The 18,494-nt window shown below is 32.5% G+C and overlaps 2 protein-coding genes across 2 annotated transcripts; one reads left to right on the top strand and one right to left on the bottom strand.

Moving 5' to 3' along the window:
- The first annotated feature begins 3,684 nt into the window (after window positions 1-3,684).
- Window positions 3,685-5,637, top strand: LOC18992510 (F-box/kelch-repeat protein At1g26930). Its single transcript, XM_006415917.2, has 2 exons — window positions 3,685-3,747; window positions 3,946-5,637. The coding sequence occupies exon 2, from the start codon at window positions 4,143-4,145 to the stop codon at window positions 5,454-5,456; it is 1,314 nt and encodes a 437-aa protein (XP_006415980.1). The 5' UTR covers window positions 3,685-3,747; window positions 3,946-4,142; the 3' UTR covers window positions 5,457-5,637.
- Window positions 5,638-9,971: 4,334 nt separating this feature from the next.
- Window positions 9,972-10,770, bottom strand: LOC18992509. The gene has a single exon (XM_006415916.2). The coding sequence runs from the start codon at window positions 10,684-10,686 to the stop codon at window positions 10,159-10,161; it is 528 nt and encodes a 175-aa protein (XP_006415979.1). The 5' UTR covers window positions 10,687-10,770; the 3' UTR covers window positions 9,972-10,158.
- Window positions 10,771-18,494: the final 7,724 nt, after the last annotated feature.

The raw sequence follows: 18,494 nt of genomic DNA, 5'->3' as shown, positions 1-18,494 counted from the left end.
CATTTAAAGATATCGTAATTAGATTTAGATAAAAGCAAATGTATAAAAACAAAAACAAACGATTAAGATAAGCAACAAAAAGAGATAGGAGTGTAAAAGCATTGGGGGCAAAACATAGGATATCATTTATAAAAAGAACTAAAGAAGATATGTATATGTTATATTGTTATATGTTTCGGTACGAAACTATTTACAAACTCAGATCAACACAACGCTATTGGTATATCATTAATTATTCTCTTTTTAAATAAATATGAAATTATTATCTATCATTTTTTTTGTCATCTATCTCTTACACTACTTTTTCTAATTTTGTAAGAAATGTTAGTGATTTCTTTCCTTGCGTTTTTGCCAAACTTAAAAGGGCAGAATGAGATGGGGCCATCACCAACTTAAGCGTCGAGTCTAATCCAGTCAGATGCTGAGTCAGACATGTGACTAAAACCAAGAGCCCCAATTTTTGTTTTTGACTTCTTCTTCTTTTTTGGACAAATTTTCCCTAAGTTTGTATTTAATTTCTCTGTTTCCTGCTTTCTAATAGGCTAATACCATTAATATTGCCATTAATATTGTTCAATTTTGTCATTATAGCTTCTCACTCCCATGCGTGTTAAAACGAGTGAGCAAGTTCCCTATTTTGTAAGAAAACGTTGAATTCTACTCCAGTTATCTACAAAATGCCATCCATTATTTGTATTCAACGATTTAAAGTGTACTCATACTTTTTATTTGCGATAATTGATAACCTATATAAAGCAAGTCTTTGCTTGTCCAAGAAAAACTCTCCTTTTTGCTTTGTTTAGATCAGATGATAGTTGATACAATGATACTTGTTCCCAAATTTGTTTTGAAGGTTTAAAGTCAAAATTACTAGATAGAAGTCAAAGACTCATAAGTCATAGGAAAATCTTTCATCCTCGTTGAAGATAACTAATATCATAATGGTAGAAAGATTACATTGCAACTGTAAATGAAAAAACTTAGTGTATATCAACTACCTAAAAAAATCTTATATTTAGGTGTAAATTTACTGAGTGAGATCTTTTTTTTCTTCAAGAAGCTAATAAACAGAACACAAAAATACAAGATCACTTGTTTTACAAAAATTCTTTAAAAAAAGTTTGAATTGTTATAATACCATTGAGCAGTTAGCATCGCTTCCAAAACTTGTTCTTAATACTAAAATTGAATGAATTAAAAGCAAAATTTTCGAATAAATCTTGAATAAAAACTTTCCAATGCCATACTTTGTTCCATAGGTTAAGTAACTATTTTCCAGTATCCCAGTTTGATTTAATTAAATGGTGTGAACCCATCATTACACTTGATAGTTGACTATTTAGGGCATCTCCAAAGGCAACTTCAAATTTGAGGTTGGCTAAACCTCAAATTTAAGGTTTGATGGTGTTTGTCTTCAAAGATAAAACCTCAAATCTAATCTCATAAAATTTAAAATATTGCACTATAATCCCTACTTTTAATCATTATCAATAAAAATTATATAACTTTATAAATAACCGAAAACATACATAAAAAATATCACAAACCACAGAAACATTACATTATAAGATAAAATTATAAAAACATAATAATGAAAACACACAAACTAAATTATAAATGATTACATTTCACCAAATTATTCAACAAAACTATTTTCATAATGCTTTCAAATATGATCAATTTTAGTTTTTAATTTCTATTTTTAATTTTATTTTATATGCAAATATAAAATTTATAAAGATAAATGTAAAATATTAATGAGATATAAAATTGTTGGATTAAAATGATAAATATTAAAAATAAAATGATTATTTATGAAATATATAATTTTAAAGACTAAAATGTAAATAAAAAGTTGTAACCTCAAATTTGAGGTTTCTTATATTTGAAGTTTCACTGTTCAAAACCTCAAAATTTGAGGTTTTAAGGTTGCATTTGGAGTGAACAAAACCTCATATTTGAAGATTTGAGATTGTCTTTGGAGATGTCTTTATAGTTTTTATAATCAAATGTAAAAACATTCATCATACTACTTTTTTTTCTGTAACAAATCATTAACTACAGTCAACTACAAAACTTGTACCAATTGTTGATGGTAAACGTTCGATCGTAATATAATGCTACATCGTTATTGTAACTCTATCAAAGATTCAGACAAATGAAAATTAGGGTGAGTTTAACATCGCGAGAAAACCACTTATCTGTATACTGCTTTAGTTGCTTGTGTTCTAAACCGAATCTGACGAAAAGTTGCTAAAATTACCCTGTGAAATCACTATTATTAATTGATTTAGAGAAAACGAGATCATATATGGACTCACTCACGATATGAAATATACAAGCTAGACAACTCCTGTACCAATAAAAGTTTAAAACAATTATAATTATTATTATTATGGTTCTTTCAAACTATTTTTTAGGCCCTGCTCATTTTTGAAAAAAAATATATATTCACTATAGTATAGTATAACATTTTCTTTAAAAAGTTTAAGCCCAAATTTATGTTTTTTAAATTGGAACCTGGTTGATTACTATATTTTGCACATGGTAAAAGACGAGCATGTTAATTTGGAATGTGAATTTCAGAAAGAGTGTCGTTAATAATGTTGAAATTTGAGTTGAGGAACACATGTAACATATTTTGTGTGAACTAAACTCGTGTTTTGTTGAAAACTATCCACAAATTCGTCATAAGAAGAAGTTCATATAAAAAAGTAAGTCAAATTATCGGAATATTTCAACATAAGAAATAGTGGTTTACTTTTGTTTTCAATGATGACAATCCAACCATATTGATCTATGTTTTGGGTTTCCAACAGAAAGTCAATGGTTAGGTGTAAAACGATCACCGTCATGACTCATGACCAATCGTTAAATCAATAGGGTCCATACAAATAACATCATACATTACAACATTACATCCCCGCTGTATTCAAATACCAAACGTTTTCAAATATTTAAATTAAAATATGTAGGCCCCGTAGAATCAGGTGTATCGTACTCTCACCCGTAGGATATTCCAGCCTGTTATTAGCCGGCTTTCATATAATGGAGTCAAAAAGTAAAAAAAAAAAAAGTTGAAACTGACGAAGTCAGGCTTGTGGAGGGGGTGACGACACGTGTCGAACCGGGTCTCTATTTTACCGCAAAACTTGGCGGCTCCGTTGTATAATCGCCGGGAATACAACAACCATCCGGTGATTACGTTTTATTCGTCCTTATCCAACTTTAAATCTTTTTTGTTTTTTTTTCAATTTTTTACAGCGATAAATACGATAAAAAGAAAAAAAAATTATCCACATTCTTGGCACCACCATGTCCCAAGAAAGGAAAGAGTACGATTGCAATTTATAAACTATATTTTGATGATAAAGTATGATGAAATTGAAAGTATAATAAAAGTGATGAGAGTTTGTTGTACTTAAACTATTAATCAATACTGTACGATTGAAGCAATAGCATGGTTAGATTCAAGGTATTGGATTACACGCCTGGTTCAGTAATGAAGCAAAGAACTTGAAAGCCTTACATATAATCTCTTTTTTTTCTTTTCTTTTAATTAATAATCTATTCTTTAGCCAAAACAGTAAAACAGTAGAGAATAATTAGATTAGTATTTACTATTTATTAAAACAGATTTATAAAAATGTGCACAACACTGAGAATTTTTTGTCTACAAATGCCATTTGCTGCTTCTTATTTGGAGAGGAGCTTAAGCATTAAGGTATAGACAAATGGAAAGCGAGGGTGAGAACATTACTTAATTAAATCCTTCAAAAGAAAACTAAAATCTTAAGCTTTTGTTTTGTTTTGTTTTTTGTTTTTATTATCCAATTAATCAGCAAAGTCTCCTTCGTCTTCTATTACAATTCTCCAGCTTGTTCTTAAACTTTTGTGTTTTTCTTTTCAATTTGTTCTTCTTACTAGGAATGTGTTATATTGTAGTTGCAGGAAAGTTGGAATTTTGATATATAATTTCGATTCGACTTATCTTGACTAAAATCTATCGCAAATGGAATCGACTTTGTGCTTCTTCTTCTGGGTTAAAAGCTCGGATCCAATCTGAAGAAAGGAACCAGTTTCTTGATTCTTTCTCTATCCCATTGAGATTGCGGATTTGTGGGTTTTCTCCGACAAGAAACATGTTCGAAGGTCGACCTCGAGATTCTTGTCTGGTTTCAACGCTTTTCGCCATGCCAAGCCAAAAAGAAACCAAATGGAGCTTTTTGATTTCCGGGAAACGCCCTTTCCTCAACAACGACGAGACCGATCTTCCTAACCACAACAACAACAACAACAAGAAGGTTCACAAGCTCGCAGATTTCTTGAACCCAGATGATGATTGCTCCGACGACGACGGAGGAAACGGAAACGGAAACGGATCTTCAGATTCGGGATCGCTAATCCCAGGGATGAACAGAGACGACTCAATTAGCTGTTTGATTCGTTGCTCTCGAGCCGATTACTGCTCCATTGCTTCAGTGAACCGGAGCTTACGCGCTCTGATTCGAAGCGGAGAGATTTACAGGCTGAGGAGGCTACAAGGGAAGCTCGAGCATTGGGTTTACTTCTCTTGCGATCTCAACGAATGGGAAGCTTTTGATCCGAAATCGAAACGGTGGATGCATTTGCCGAGCATGCCACACAACGAATGTTTCAGGCGCGCAGACAAAGAATCTCTCGCTGTAGGAACTGATTTGCTTGTGTTTGGTTGGGAAGTGAGTTCGTTTGTAATCTATAGATACAGTCTTTTGACCAACTCTTGGTCTACGGGTAAGAGCATGAACATGCCTAGATGCTTGTTTGGCTCTGCTAGTTACGGTGAGATCGCGGTTTTAGCAGGAGGTTGCGATTCGAGCGGTACGATTCTCGATACAGCTGAGATGTATAACTACGAGGATCAGACTTGGTCTGTGTTACCGGAGATGAACAAGAGGAGGAAAATGTGTTCCGGTGTGTTTATGGACGGGAAGTTTTATGTGATTGGTGGGATTGGTGTTGGAGAAGGAAATGAGCTAAAGGTTATGACTTGTGGGGAAGAGTTTGATTTGAAGACGAGGAGATGGAGAGAGATCCCTGAGATGTCTCCGCCGAGGTCAAACCATGGGAACGGAATGTCTGCAGCAGCTATGGCTCCACCGCTTGTAGCGGTTGTGAATGATCAGCTTTACGCGGCGGATCACGCCGGTATGGCGGTGAGAAGGTATGATAAGGAAAGTCGGGTTTGGGTTAAAGTTGCGAACTTGCCTGAGCAAGCTGGTTCGATGAACGGTTGGGGTTTAGCGTTTAGGGCTTGTGGAGATAGGGTTGTAGTGATTGGTGGACCAAAGGCTCCTGGTGAAGGGTTCATTGAGCTTAACTCATGGGTTCCAAGTGATGCTACACCTGAGTGGCGTTTACTCGGCAAGAAACAGTCGGTTAATTTCGTTTATAACTGCGCGGTAATGAGCTGTTGAACAAGTTCAGAAAGAAGAAAGAAGAGAATTTTACTTGGGGGAGATGTTGGATTTAGCTGTCTTTAACTTGGGTATAAACACACAGGCTTGTTAGTGATTGATGTATTAACAATTGCAGGAGATTGTTGTCCTTTGTTACTTGTTGTAATTGTGTAGTTTCCTGTTGAATTCTATCTTTTGATCTTACAGTTCTTAAGGATGTTTTGTTATTTTCATTTGTTCATTAGCTCTTAAGGACTAAAGGGTTTTAATCTCTTTTGAGTTTTTGTACGCAATTACAGCTTAAAGTTGATTCAAGTGTGAAACTCTGTTATCACATCTTAATTGGGAGTAACAGAGTAGATCACTAATTTTTGCAAGTATTTTGTCGTTTTCTGCCTTCATTGATTACCCATTTATTAATAAACTAATTAAAAAAAGAGAAAACATGAAAGTTATTGATTGAATCGAGTACTTTTAAGTCCAAAGTCTGTGAAGCATTTATTCACATTCACCAGCAGCTGCATCGACTCTAAAGCATTATTTATTCGGGTCGAATCTTCAACTATTTGATTATGCTAAAGTACCAATGTCTGAAAAAAATTTTGGACGAATTGATCTTTTAAATATTAATATATTGTCTTTCAAGTTTTATGAGATGAAATGTTTTGGCAGGAGGATCTTATTCGAGCAGAACTTGGATTTGATTAATATGATAATTTTTAATCGAACCACTGCAAATTTTCTTTTGGTGTAGTGGGAACAATGAGCCCATGATTGAGGCATAAAAAAGTTAAGCAAGGCTAGTATAGTAGCCCATTTTGGCATTTTCATTTTTAATACTTAAATTTGTTATTTCGTCGTCTAATAAAAAAATGAGATTACTTTTGTTGATTCCCTAATGTTTCTTCCACTAATGCAACATCAGGTTAAAAAAGTGAAATTACAAATAAAGAAAGAATATTTGATTTATTGTTTATATAATTATGTTCAATGTCATTGCCTCACTGACCACTACTCTAAAGTAAAACATTCGACGTATACAACGAATTCAGTATTTAGAGTTCAAATTTTTTAAAACAAAATTAACTTTGATCAAATTCAAATTATTTCTTGTATATTTTTAATCAAATATAAGAACAAGAGTAGCTTTATCGGCTGATCTTGGGAAATTCTTACAGGGGATCGTGATCATAATCATGTATTGGGTTCAAGTCCCACAATAAGTTGGGATGAGACTTTGTTTATTTTGTTCTGGTCTTTGGACACTATGGTTTTAAGGTACATAATTCATAGGTTACAGCATACAATAAAAAAAAAATTAAGAAACGGGAGCCGTATTTACAGGACCGCATCGTTGTGATCCAGTAGTAGGAAAAGATTGTGTAGAGTGTTACACTACTTTATCCAGGTTCGATCTTCTCTGGAAATAAAAATACAACTATGTGGGAAGTCTGGACTTGGACCAAAGACCCAAACAGTTTACATGTTAGTCTAGTAACAGGCGATCTGACTATCCTCTGGCATTAGTCGAAAGGCATTTCAAATTCGGAACAAGTAGTGTGGTGGTCTATTTGGATCTCATGGATCTCATGGCTTGTTGACTCGAATTCATTCGAAGCTCATAGTGTCCATTAAACCGTTAAACCAGGAAGAAGTCCACATTATAGTACTTCGGTGTGTTTCTACCGGAGCCGACCAAATCAACCGATAAGGTTTATCAAAAAAAAAAAACCGCTCTTCAAACCTATTTTTGCAATATGACGGACGGTAATCCAGTGGATTTGCTTTATGAAAAGAAAAATTATATAAAATTGTTATGCGCTTGAGTTACAGATTGCACGCAAGGTAGACTAAACAATATTGTTCTTATAATTGAGATATACTGATGTGGTAAAAAATAAACAATCATTCATAGATGACAATATGAAACTGTTAACAATTTCTGTGAACATATCAGTCCCTAGGTAAGACGTGAGAGGTCACTTACTCGTGATCACTTGAAATATATTTTATATAGTATGACCAATATGCATATATATTCTCTCATAAAGCAGATTTAATTGGCTCAATCTTCGGATTTAGCTCATTCAAAAGTATAATTCGCCTTGCTTTTTTTTTTGGTGTGCCCATTTCGTATCTGTCTAAATCAGTGGCATTGAATGAGTTGGGGTCATATGCCCCCAGTAAATTTTAAAATTTAGTGTGATTTATTAAAGCCAACTATTGATGTCCCCATTCATAAAATCATATATGCCTTCATTTATTTATTTATGCTCCCAATAAAAAAAGTTTTTGGTTCCGCTACTGGTCTAAATATTCGCTTCCTTGATGAATATTTTTTCTGCTTTAAGTTTGGACCTTCCATTTTGGATATTTTCTATCCAACGGTCTTCATAAAATTGAGAATCCATATTTGTTTTCTTATTAATTAATTACAGACTTTATTATAATAATCATGAAATTACGTACAGACTTTGATTTATATGTAGTTTCCTTCAATCCGAAATTAGTTATTAATAATGATTGCAAGTGTGTATGAATTGCCATTTTACATGGAACTTCCTACTTTTGTTTGGCCATAGGATTCTACTTGTATTAAGTTGTTAACATATGCTGATTTGTAATCCATTATTTGTGTTGCTTATATCACATGATATTAATCTTCCAACTTTCAAAAATTTAAGTTTGGTTTGATTAGTTGGTCATTGTTGAGGAACCTGACGTGAATATTAAATAGTTCACAGTCTAATAAAGGTTTTTTTTAAAAAAAAGAAGCTCAATCTAATGTTAGTAATTTAAACATTAATTATTTGAAACATATGATTAAGCACGAAAAAAAAATGGAAGCATCTAGGTCCTAGAATGTATCTTCGAATATAATTTATTCGACAAACAAATTAGTTATATTTGTGTTACACTTTTGGTGCAAATAATTCGAGTGTCACATGAGATTAACATTATTTGCATAACCAACACATTGTTTGGCTGGTCCACTCACTCGAACATCGTCATTATTGTTGTATATAATGCAAATGCATCATTACTTGACCGATCGATTTAATTTGACGTGCCGAAGTTCAACTATTAGGTTTTTATGTTACATTAACTTAAGTTTTATTTTCCAATATGCCAACATCCTATATTTAATAATTAGATTACAGATTCTAATGATGTAAGATATTCATATTCTCATGTATCTTTTGTCGCAGAAAATATCAAATGCTTATAACGAAAGTATAGAATTCAATAGAGGTATCCAGCTGCCATCAAAATGTTATGTCCCACTAATAATTAATCATCACCTAATATATGATTTGAGAGTTACACCAATAATAGTTATAAACTTATAATACAATAATTTTGTGTGAAATATATAAAAAATATCTATGATGAATTTAGAAGATATCCCCTTTTAGTTTGTTATCTTAGAAAAACCAGATTTGTTTTTTTAATAACCATAAAAAAAGTATTTAGAAAGAACTTGGAGAGCCAATGTTAACATGAAAACCGTGACTTGATCCTACACTAATGGAAGGAGGAATTTTTTTAGTTCAGGTTAAGTTAGATAAACATTTTCCCCAAATTGTGGCGTTTGAGGATAAAATTAGCTAGATCTATGATCTATCACAATGGTTGAGGTGATGTCTCATGGTTGCCTTCAAAGTGTGCTAGTTGTGGTCAATTGGACCATAAGAAATTCTCGTTACATTGGAATGTCACTAAGCTCCGAAATTTATGTCTCTTCCGCACCCGCCATAACTTTTTAAAATTAATATTACAACATAAAAATCTTGGTTATTATTTGGCGAATTTAAGAAACCTTAAAAAAGTATTTGGCGAATTGCCTAACTTATTTTTGCGTGCTATTTAAATTACTCTATCCTCAAAGTTCTAACAAGCCAATATGTACATTGTAAACATATAAAGTTCTAGAGTAATAAGTCATAAGATTTGGTCTTTTGTTATGAAATAAAGCATGATAAAGCTTTTAATTGAGGACATCTGACCTAGATTGTTCCAAACACAAACTTTTGCTTTTGAAATTTTGGGTTTACATATCCTTTTCAAGAAGCCATAAAAATATTTTAATAAAACACTTTTAATTTGTGTGTGTAAAAACCTATAAACCCAATTTGATTAAAATATCATAGGTATGATTTCGTTTGATGAAAAACATATTATTACAATATATAAACAAACAATCTAAATCTCCAAAACATAACGCTTGGGTTTGGGCAGCGTGAAGTCTCTTTCACGTTAAGCGGAATCTTTCATCAAGTTTATTCCTTCACTTGATTACATGCATTACTTACACAAAATCGCCACTTTTTCTTATTCAAAATAAAACCGATGGGTTAATTAGTAGTAGTTTATAGTTACCAAAAATACGTACATCAAAAAAAAGTTATAAAAAAGGTAAGAACAGTATTTTACTTGTACGACGCAGCAAATAACAGGAAGAGGCAAAAACAAGTTTTTTTTTTTTGACAATCCAAACAAAACTACCAATATTATTATCTCTTCTCCAACTACAATTTAATCAATCAATTAAAATGATATTTCGTAGCTCCGCCAAAACAAAAGAAGTGTGTCTTAAAAATGAAATTAATTTCCATATAGAAAAAAAAAACGACCCACTTTTTTTTGTTCTTTAAATGGCCTTTTCTTCCAGATTTTACGTTTTTTCTTTTTCTCTTAATTTGTTTCCCAGTTAAGATTTCTACAAGAACAGCTCAGACTGCAGCAACGTGTAATAATTAGCGGCTTCATCTTCAAGCTCCCAAAACGCATCACCGAAACCATCTAACAATCTCTCTCCATTATAAACGTAATCTTGACTAATATCATTCTTAATCAACTCATAATTACTCCCGCCAAATTCAGTGTTAGGGATCCCGAGTTCGTCGTCGGTAGTTTCGAGAAGATGCTGCATCACTTGTTCCTTGTTCTCATCATCGACATCGTCTTCCTTCGAGGAAACGCACGAGTCTTCGACGTTGGAGACTCCGGAAACGACGGCGTTTTGGTCATCTGATGAGAATTCTTGCTGGAGAGCGTTTATAAAGGAAGTTAGGTCGTTGTTGGGTTGGTTAAATTCTTCCGAATCGCTGAGGAGACAGAGCATCTGGTCGTTGTAAGAGGGAGACGATGATGAAGAGGGCTTTTGTCGTTTAGCCGTATCTTCTTCGGCTAGGGTTTCTTCTTCTCTGTGGCGCTTCAATGGCGATACAGCAATTGTTTCAGCCATTGTATTCAAGAGAGAAAGAAGCTTTTAAAATTGTTAGAGAGAGAATATTGTGAGGGTGATAAGCGAGATGGAGTCGCTGAAATGTATATATAGAAAGAGTAATATGGTCAAAATAGCTAATGATGTGATTTAGTATCAAATTTTTTTTTTTTTAAGTAAATACTATATTGCTTCGTGCATCTCAGAAGGGAGAAACATGTGAATGCTTTTTCAAGTTTTCGTATTACCCGGAAAGAAATCTCAAAATATTTGCCAAATATTTTAAAACTTCTGATTTGTAGAGTTAAAATATGGATCCTGAGGCATGCAAGTTTTGATATTTGGCATGCCTCAGGAAATTTGAAAAAAAAAAAAAAAAAGGTTTTGATATTTGCTATACAGTACATGATGATGCCAACAAAATCTTTGAAAATTATGGCGATTTTTTTATTTACAAATAAATTTGATGTACTTTAAAAATACAGTATACAGGAAAGTCACATAAATTTCAGAATTTGAATTGCGTCTCCAAAAAATATTAATTTGAATTTCGTGTCCAAAAAATATCTAGATTCTAAACAAGATAATAAGTATGGACTTTATATGGTGTAGCTATTTAAACAAATAATCTTATATTTTTTTCTTGGGCTGGAATATCAATGAGGTTAAGGATGCTCCTATTTTCGTTTTCATCTTTATTTTTTTATTTTTATAAAATATTGTAAGAGAGAGACAAAAGAAAAAGAAACTAGTTGTTGCCACTTGCCATGGAGATTTGGCAATATCTTTGTACTGTATCCACCGTAGGATTAGCCTTCCAAAACGAGCTTGTAGATTACGAGGTAAAATCGAACGACTGTCGTTTCACGTCTTTGGATTGCACATTTAAAGAGACAGCTTCTCATTGCTTACTTGACCATACATTAAACTAATCACAAACTCACAAGTCACAACCAACCTATTCATTGGTTGATTAATCATCTCACCGAAGCTTGAGAAACAAAGGATCATTTCACCGTTTTTCAGTAAGACTATTTAGTTTTTCATCACCCCGTATTCTGAGAACATCCTTCAAAAAAAAAAAACATCCATAATATTATTTGATTTCCATAATAAAATTTTCAGTGTTTCTGTGGCTAAATTTGTTTTTAAAAAAGCTATGAAACAATTTATAATTAGAATGCCGTCTCCAATTTTTTTTTGTTTACTTATTCCTCTAGTCGATAATCTAGAAGACGTTTGATAATTTTTTGAAACGGATGGTTACCAATCAAATATTTGTCTAACAAATAATGCGGTTACAAGAAGATAGAACAAGTTAAACGTTTATAACACACAGAAAAGAAGATAGACAACTATGGAGGTTACGATGAAATATAATACAAGTTAAGAAAGAAAAAAAAGACAAATGACAACAAAGAAAGAGAATAAACAAAAGAGATGAGTTCGAGTATGCATGGAGATGAAAGTTTTAAAATTAAATAAACGGATTATGCCCCTAAAACCATAACTTTATTTACAAAGAAATGAGGTGAACTGATGAATACATGGTTCGAGGTAGGGTTACATTACACAAGTGGGTTTTTCTTCTCTTTCTTTCGAATCACTTCTTCAAAGCTTAATACTTTTCATTTTCTACTTTACTTTATTGGCCTGCTTGCCATTTTCTTTTTAATAATGATCTTTCATCCAGTTAAATAATGTTTTACCGTTTCCCAACATGAGAAACAGAGATAATTTTTAGAAACACAATGCTTTTGTTTTGTTAAAGGTATTTTTCTATAATAAAATCATTTAAATGTGGTCACATCTTTTTTCCACCCAAGTCTCCTTCGAGCTACGTCAAAGTGGAAGCGATAACTTGATTACGTGGAGTCCTTTTTTGAGGTTTCCTTTTTAAGCATTTCATTTGTCAAAGTGAAAAAAATAATATTAGTTATGATAGCCAAATAAATAAGTTGTGACCACATTCAAATGAAAATATAAACAGACAAAACAAGTTGCATATGTTTATGATAGCCAAAAAATAATATTAGTTATAAATAAAAGTCACGATTTAAGCGGATTTTGAAAGCATTACAGACATCTTAACCATATTTATATAAAAATTAAGAAATAAGAGATCATTAAAGCTTAATTAATGTCATTTTAATTATTATTAATTTCAAGTAGATATTTTGTTCTAAAATCGTTTTTTTCCTTTAACAAAAAATAAAATAAAATCGGTTTTTGTTCAGATTGATATTTTGATATTGTCGCAGCAATAAAAATCAATATATACCTTTTATCATTTTATGTATGTTATGTAGTACATTTCAATTGTGAAGAGATAAATAGGAGACTATTAGAGTTGAGATGGAACATTAAAAACGTTATTTTTATAACCAAATTTTAGAAAGGATATCAAAAAAATTGTGATATATATTCGGTTAACTTTCTATATAATATTGACATTTTGCAGACGATTTTTATATATTTTTTTTCAGCTGTGATATATTTAAAACTTTCGACGTCGACACATGCATATGTGTCAAATGCACAAATGTATATTGGCACCGTACACTTGTTGGATTGTGTTACTGTGTATATGTACATCTCACTTTGTCAGCGTATATATATATATATATATTATACGTATCATTTGAGGTAGATAGTCTGGAATATATAATAGAGAAACTGTAGACAAAAAAAGGAGTAGTTATATATATTCATGTCGCAAAGTTTAGTATTTTTCGTGTATTGACTAGTGATCTATTTCAGTCACATAGGAAAAAAACGAATCAGATACCAAAACAAAAATGAAAAAAACAATCGATTCCTTTGCCAATTTGATGAACACAATTTATAAAAGTCTTTTGGAATCTGGGTTTATAAGGAAAAAAAAAAGAGTCTTTACGCATCCATTTTTTTCTAGTTACGCATCTTTTTTCTTTCATTTCCTACGTCACGTGCAGTTGAATTTTTCTTTTCCCATTAATTAGCTAGGATACAATTTCTATTTCTATTAGGCGAGAACGCAACTCACGAATGCATGATTAAAGTATTTCAACCTGCAGGGTGATGTATAGCTGTAGTCTGTAAACAATGTTACAATTAGTTTCAGATTATTAAAGAAAAGTATAACAAATCTGGTGGTGTCGAATAAAAAGAATGAATAATTCGAGTGAAACAAATGTGGTTAAAACGAAAAGAATAGAACATATAGAACAAGTGGTGCGAAAGAAACGAAACAAAAGTTAAACGAAAACCATATGTCGTTAATTTATTTAAATATAATTATTATAAAAAATTTAACGTTTTCATAGCCATGATTATTTATTATTAAATGGAAACAATATATTAATAAGTGCATTTCATAGCCACTTTATACTTTTACTAAAAGATTACATGTTACAACAGAAATCTAAAGTACCAATAGCTAATCGAAATTTTATTAAATATATAAAAAATCGCTAATTGGAACTAAAATTTCGAAAATTATAACCAGATCAATGTTTGGGCCATTCGTTGTTCTACCATGGTGGAAGATGGCATGTGCATAGTGGTGGAATGGTTATGATACGCCACTATCATAATCATCAAACATCGCAAAATATATATATGTATATATATATGCATTATTATAGTCCCCACCGTCGATATAAATTATTGAAGTGGTCGGTCCACTCATGCGATGTTCCACCTGTTCGTGACATTGATAATTCAGTTGTTAGTCATATCCCTTGAGGAGATCTAACAAATACTTATGTTGACTAATTAATATGTCATGTTTATCGTGGCTTCGACAAGCTTCGAATCACCACTTTCACCAATAACAGAAATCGATTTCTAATTTAGTTAACAAAACGGTTGTTGTAATTAAGTATTAAAATTCGGAGATCAGTTTCATTAGATGTATACATTTAGCATCTAGAAAACTGATTTTCAACAAAAAAAAAAAATTTAGAAACTGATACGACATTTTCAAATGCATTTACGACGATTAATATAAACTTATTCAGTAAACCGAATTTTATATGATAAACCTTATTCATGTTATATAATGCAAACTGAAAGTGCATATTCGTAACTAGTTCTATGTGCGTTTTAATATACTTCGATGAGAATAACATAACGAACATATGACAAGCATAAAGTAAAGAACAGACAACATTTTTAACGAGGTTCGGTTCCCCTACATCCTCGAGACCTAATCCAAAACAAATCCACTAGAACAATATTGCAATTACAATTGCGGTGGTATCCAACACTACAATGCCTATCACTCTTTTCTAGATAGAGTACCCTTAGACACGGTATCTCTACAAAGACTACCGCTCGGCTACAACCGATACAAATATCATCTCAGATGTGTTTATACTCCATGAACCATCACCAAAACAAACTTACAAGTCTCGTATGGTGGGACGACGCCAAACACCTGTATGCGTTACACAATAGAACTCTAGGCGCGTCCGCTCTTTATAAGACGCCCTCTCGATATATATATATTGATCCTGAACCCTAGGATTTTTCACAGATTCAGATAGATACAACTTGCTCCCCAAGTTTATCTACTTACCAAATCTGTACATTAGATATACGTTCTAGTGATTTTATCCAGTTCAGCAAGCCACTTGCCACGTCAGCTTCTGCGCCACGTCAAGTTCTTGCCTCCTGATACGATGACTGACTCATTGACTAACTCATCGACTGATACATCATCTGATACATCCGCTGATGTATCCAACTGCAATATTCTTCATCACCACAATGTATATCCATCATGTGCTGATCACTGATCATCACTACTATAAAGCGCTGCTTCGGCATTTGCTCCACTAGTACCTGCATCACGTACTGTCTCAGCAACAGTATCATTTCCGCCCATATCTCTGAACTGTCACACCTTGTATGTTGATTCTGTCTCAGCATCTGAATCACATACTCCTACTGTCTTGGCATCTATACCATATCCTATTTTCCGCAGCTATGTTATGTTCTGTTCTACCAATATCTCAAATCAGTCAGCACAACACCTTCAATCTCTTCCTTGATGGCTGAGTTGTAGATCTCAAGCACACAACCACTACCACATCACCTGATGTATTAAATTGTTCTCTCCTTATTATAGTTGTGTCACAAATTGATCCACCACTTTCTAAACTCTGTCAAACACTACACTAACACAAACATACTAAGATATTATAAGCATTTCGGACCAAAAAAATATTAGACCATATGCAACGGCGTATTCTCGTGTCGTCTCTACACATTTTTTAGCAATTAAATAAATCAAAAACACTTAAAAAAAGGAGAGACGTCGCCAAATTAAGAGATTGGAGAGACGTATCTGACGAGCACGTGGCGATTTGTTATTGGACCCAAAAAGAAAATAAGGAAGAAAATGCATTCTCTATTTTTTACCCGATAACTTTGTATTTTTTTTTGCGTTCTTCGTTCTCTCCGTCGATCATCGCGAGTCGGCGATTCATCTGGATTCTTCGTCGGCGATTGTTTCAGACGGAGGCGTCGATGTCCTCACAACATCTGCTTGGCGGAATGAAGGAGCTTGGACCGATCGAAGCTTCTGGATCCATGTATTTGTCGGCGAAGGTAAGCAAAGAGTCAAGTTGAAATTGTTTTGATTTTTGTATTTAGATTCTATGTCTGGGATGAAATGGTTTAATAAAAGGGTGTAGAGGTATCGAGTTTAGGTTGTGATTGGATATCTATGCTGATTTGTCTGGGATGAAATGGTCTTCGACTTTGGCTTTCATATTGCCTCAATGTTGAATTTTGTTTTTACTTTGTCTGTTCTTGTATTGAGTTATAATTCGACAAGATAATCTCACGATTTTAGTTTTACGATTCGACAAGATAATCTCTCTGATCCCCTTTTTTCTAACTCATGCTCAACATAAAAGTCCATTGGTGTTTCAGTTAATCTCACGATTACATTTGTATCAGTTTTAGTTTGTTTAAGTTTGTCTTCCATCTTTGTATCAGTTTGCATATGTTTAAGTTTGGCTTCCATCTTTTTTTTCTTTAAGTATCGATTGTTTTGTTTATAGTTTGACAAGTTCATTAACTCTGATTGTTTTTTTTATAGTTTAAGTTCTGATCGTTGGTACTTTATGGTTCCGAGCTAACCTGAACGTTGGTATTACTTTGTCAAGTTCTTTAAATTTGTTTGTTTTCTTTATAGTTGAAGTTCATTAACTGTGATTGTCTTATCCAGGTCTTGTTTGTGTAGTTGTAGTTCATTAACTGTTGTTTGTATAGGTGCTGTTTGCTAACTCTTATTTATTGTCGCCTTTGTTCTTTGCACGACGAGTGAATGCTGCGGAATGACAGGAAGAGGAGAGAAGAAGCACATCGGCATAAAGCAATCCATCTTCACCATCCTGAAAAGGTAAGGTTCAATCACTTACTAGGTAGTTGTATTAAATGGGTTTAGGTAGTGTTAGATAATAAATGGAATAAGGGTTTAGGTAGCCGATTTGGTTGAACATATCTGGCAAAAATTTGGTTAAGCTAAAAATAAAACACAAGTTTAATGTATAATAATTTATGTTCTATTTGTTGTAATGTTTTAGTTTTCAGTTTAATGTTTTAGTATTTCTTCTAATGTTGTAATGTAAAATAAAAACTGAAGTTTAATGTAAAATTTATGTTTTTATGTCAAATTGAAGTTTAATAAGAAATTTAATGTAAAATTTATGTAAAACAGAAGTTTAATGTAAAATAAAAACTGGATTTTTTTTAAAAGATTTTTTAGAGACCATTAAGATTTCTCCCATTGAATCATACAAAAATACAAAGTTTCTCTCTTAGATTTCTACTATTAAAGCTATCCATTTTATTAATAAAAAAAGAGATAAAAAATCTAAATGGTCTCTTCCATTGCACATGCTCTTATATGCATTAACATTCTCATCAAGCGTTTTCCTTTTCGAATAAGATATATACTAACCAAAAATAATATAATAGAGTCGTAAAGTGAATTGTCCTGAGTTTTGCTTTATATACATAGATTTATACGAGTCTTATTACATATAGTTGAACATGAACAATTATAGAAATTTTTCCCCACGCATTGTTTTGTTGCAATAAAAGAAGGAATATCAAGTGGGTATTGAAAAACCTTCTTTTTAAAAAAATATATATAGCAAGTGGGTATATATATACAAAAGAGTGGGATGATAACAAGTCATGATTAAGACAGCCTGATTATGTTTGATTGATTTAAAGTTGAGCCTAATTAAACGTAAAAATAAAATGCTAACGAATTTTCTTATCTCTTTTTGGGGTTTATATGAATAAAATGCAAAAAGACAGCCAAAGGCAAAGGCATCATGTCGTGTCCGCTATCCTCCGTCTCCCTTAATTAGTCTCTCTCTCTCTCTTTTTTTTTTTTTTCACTACAAGAATTGCATTTTAGCCACTATCATGACGCTGTTAAGAAAAAGAAAAGAAAACAAAAAAAAGGGACTATCATGACATGAAACCAACCTAGGCATAACATAATTTTTACAAATCGGCCATATTTGAAAATGTTTAATATGTGATCATCCACATTTAAATTGTGATCAATGGTCACAAAGTGTAGCAGTGGCCAACTCGTGGCCAAATTACTTCTACTTAGCCATAGATCATCTGTAGCATTAGTAACAAAACTGGCTACAGGAGTCTAGCCATAAAATTGTTAGCAACGACACACTTCTCAAGCTATTGTTGTTGTACACGCTCTTAATTTACATGTTTAACAAGAGGAAATATAACTAATTAATTATTGCGGCAACACTGAATTTTGGATTAAGAGTCTTTGATCGAAGACGACAGATTTA

Source organism: Eutrema salsugineum, unplaced genomic scaffold (genome assembly GCF_000478725.1).
Source record: "Eutrema salsugineum unplaced genomic scaffold, Eutsalg1_0 scaffold_5, whole genome shotgun sequence".
Taxonomy (NCBI): Eukaryota; Viridiplantae; Streptophyta; class Magnoliopsida; order Brassicales; family Brassicaceae; genus Eutrema; species Eutrema salsugineum.
This window is presented reverse-complemented; position numbering and strand designations above follow the sequence as displayed.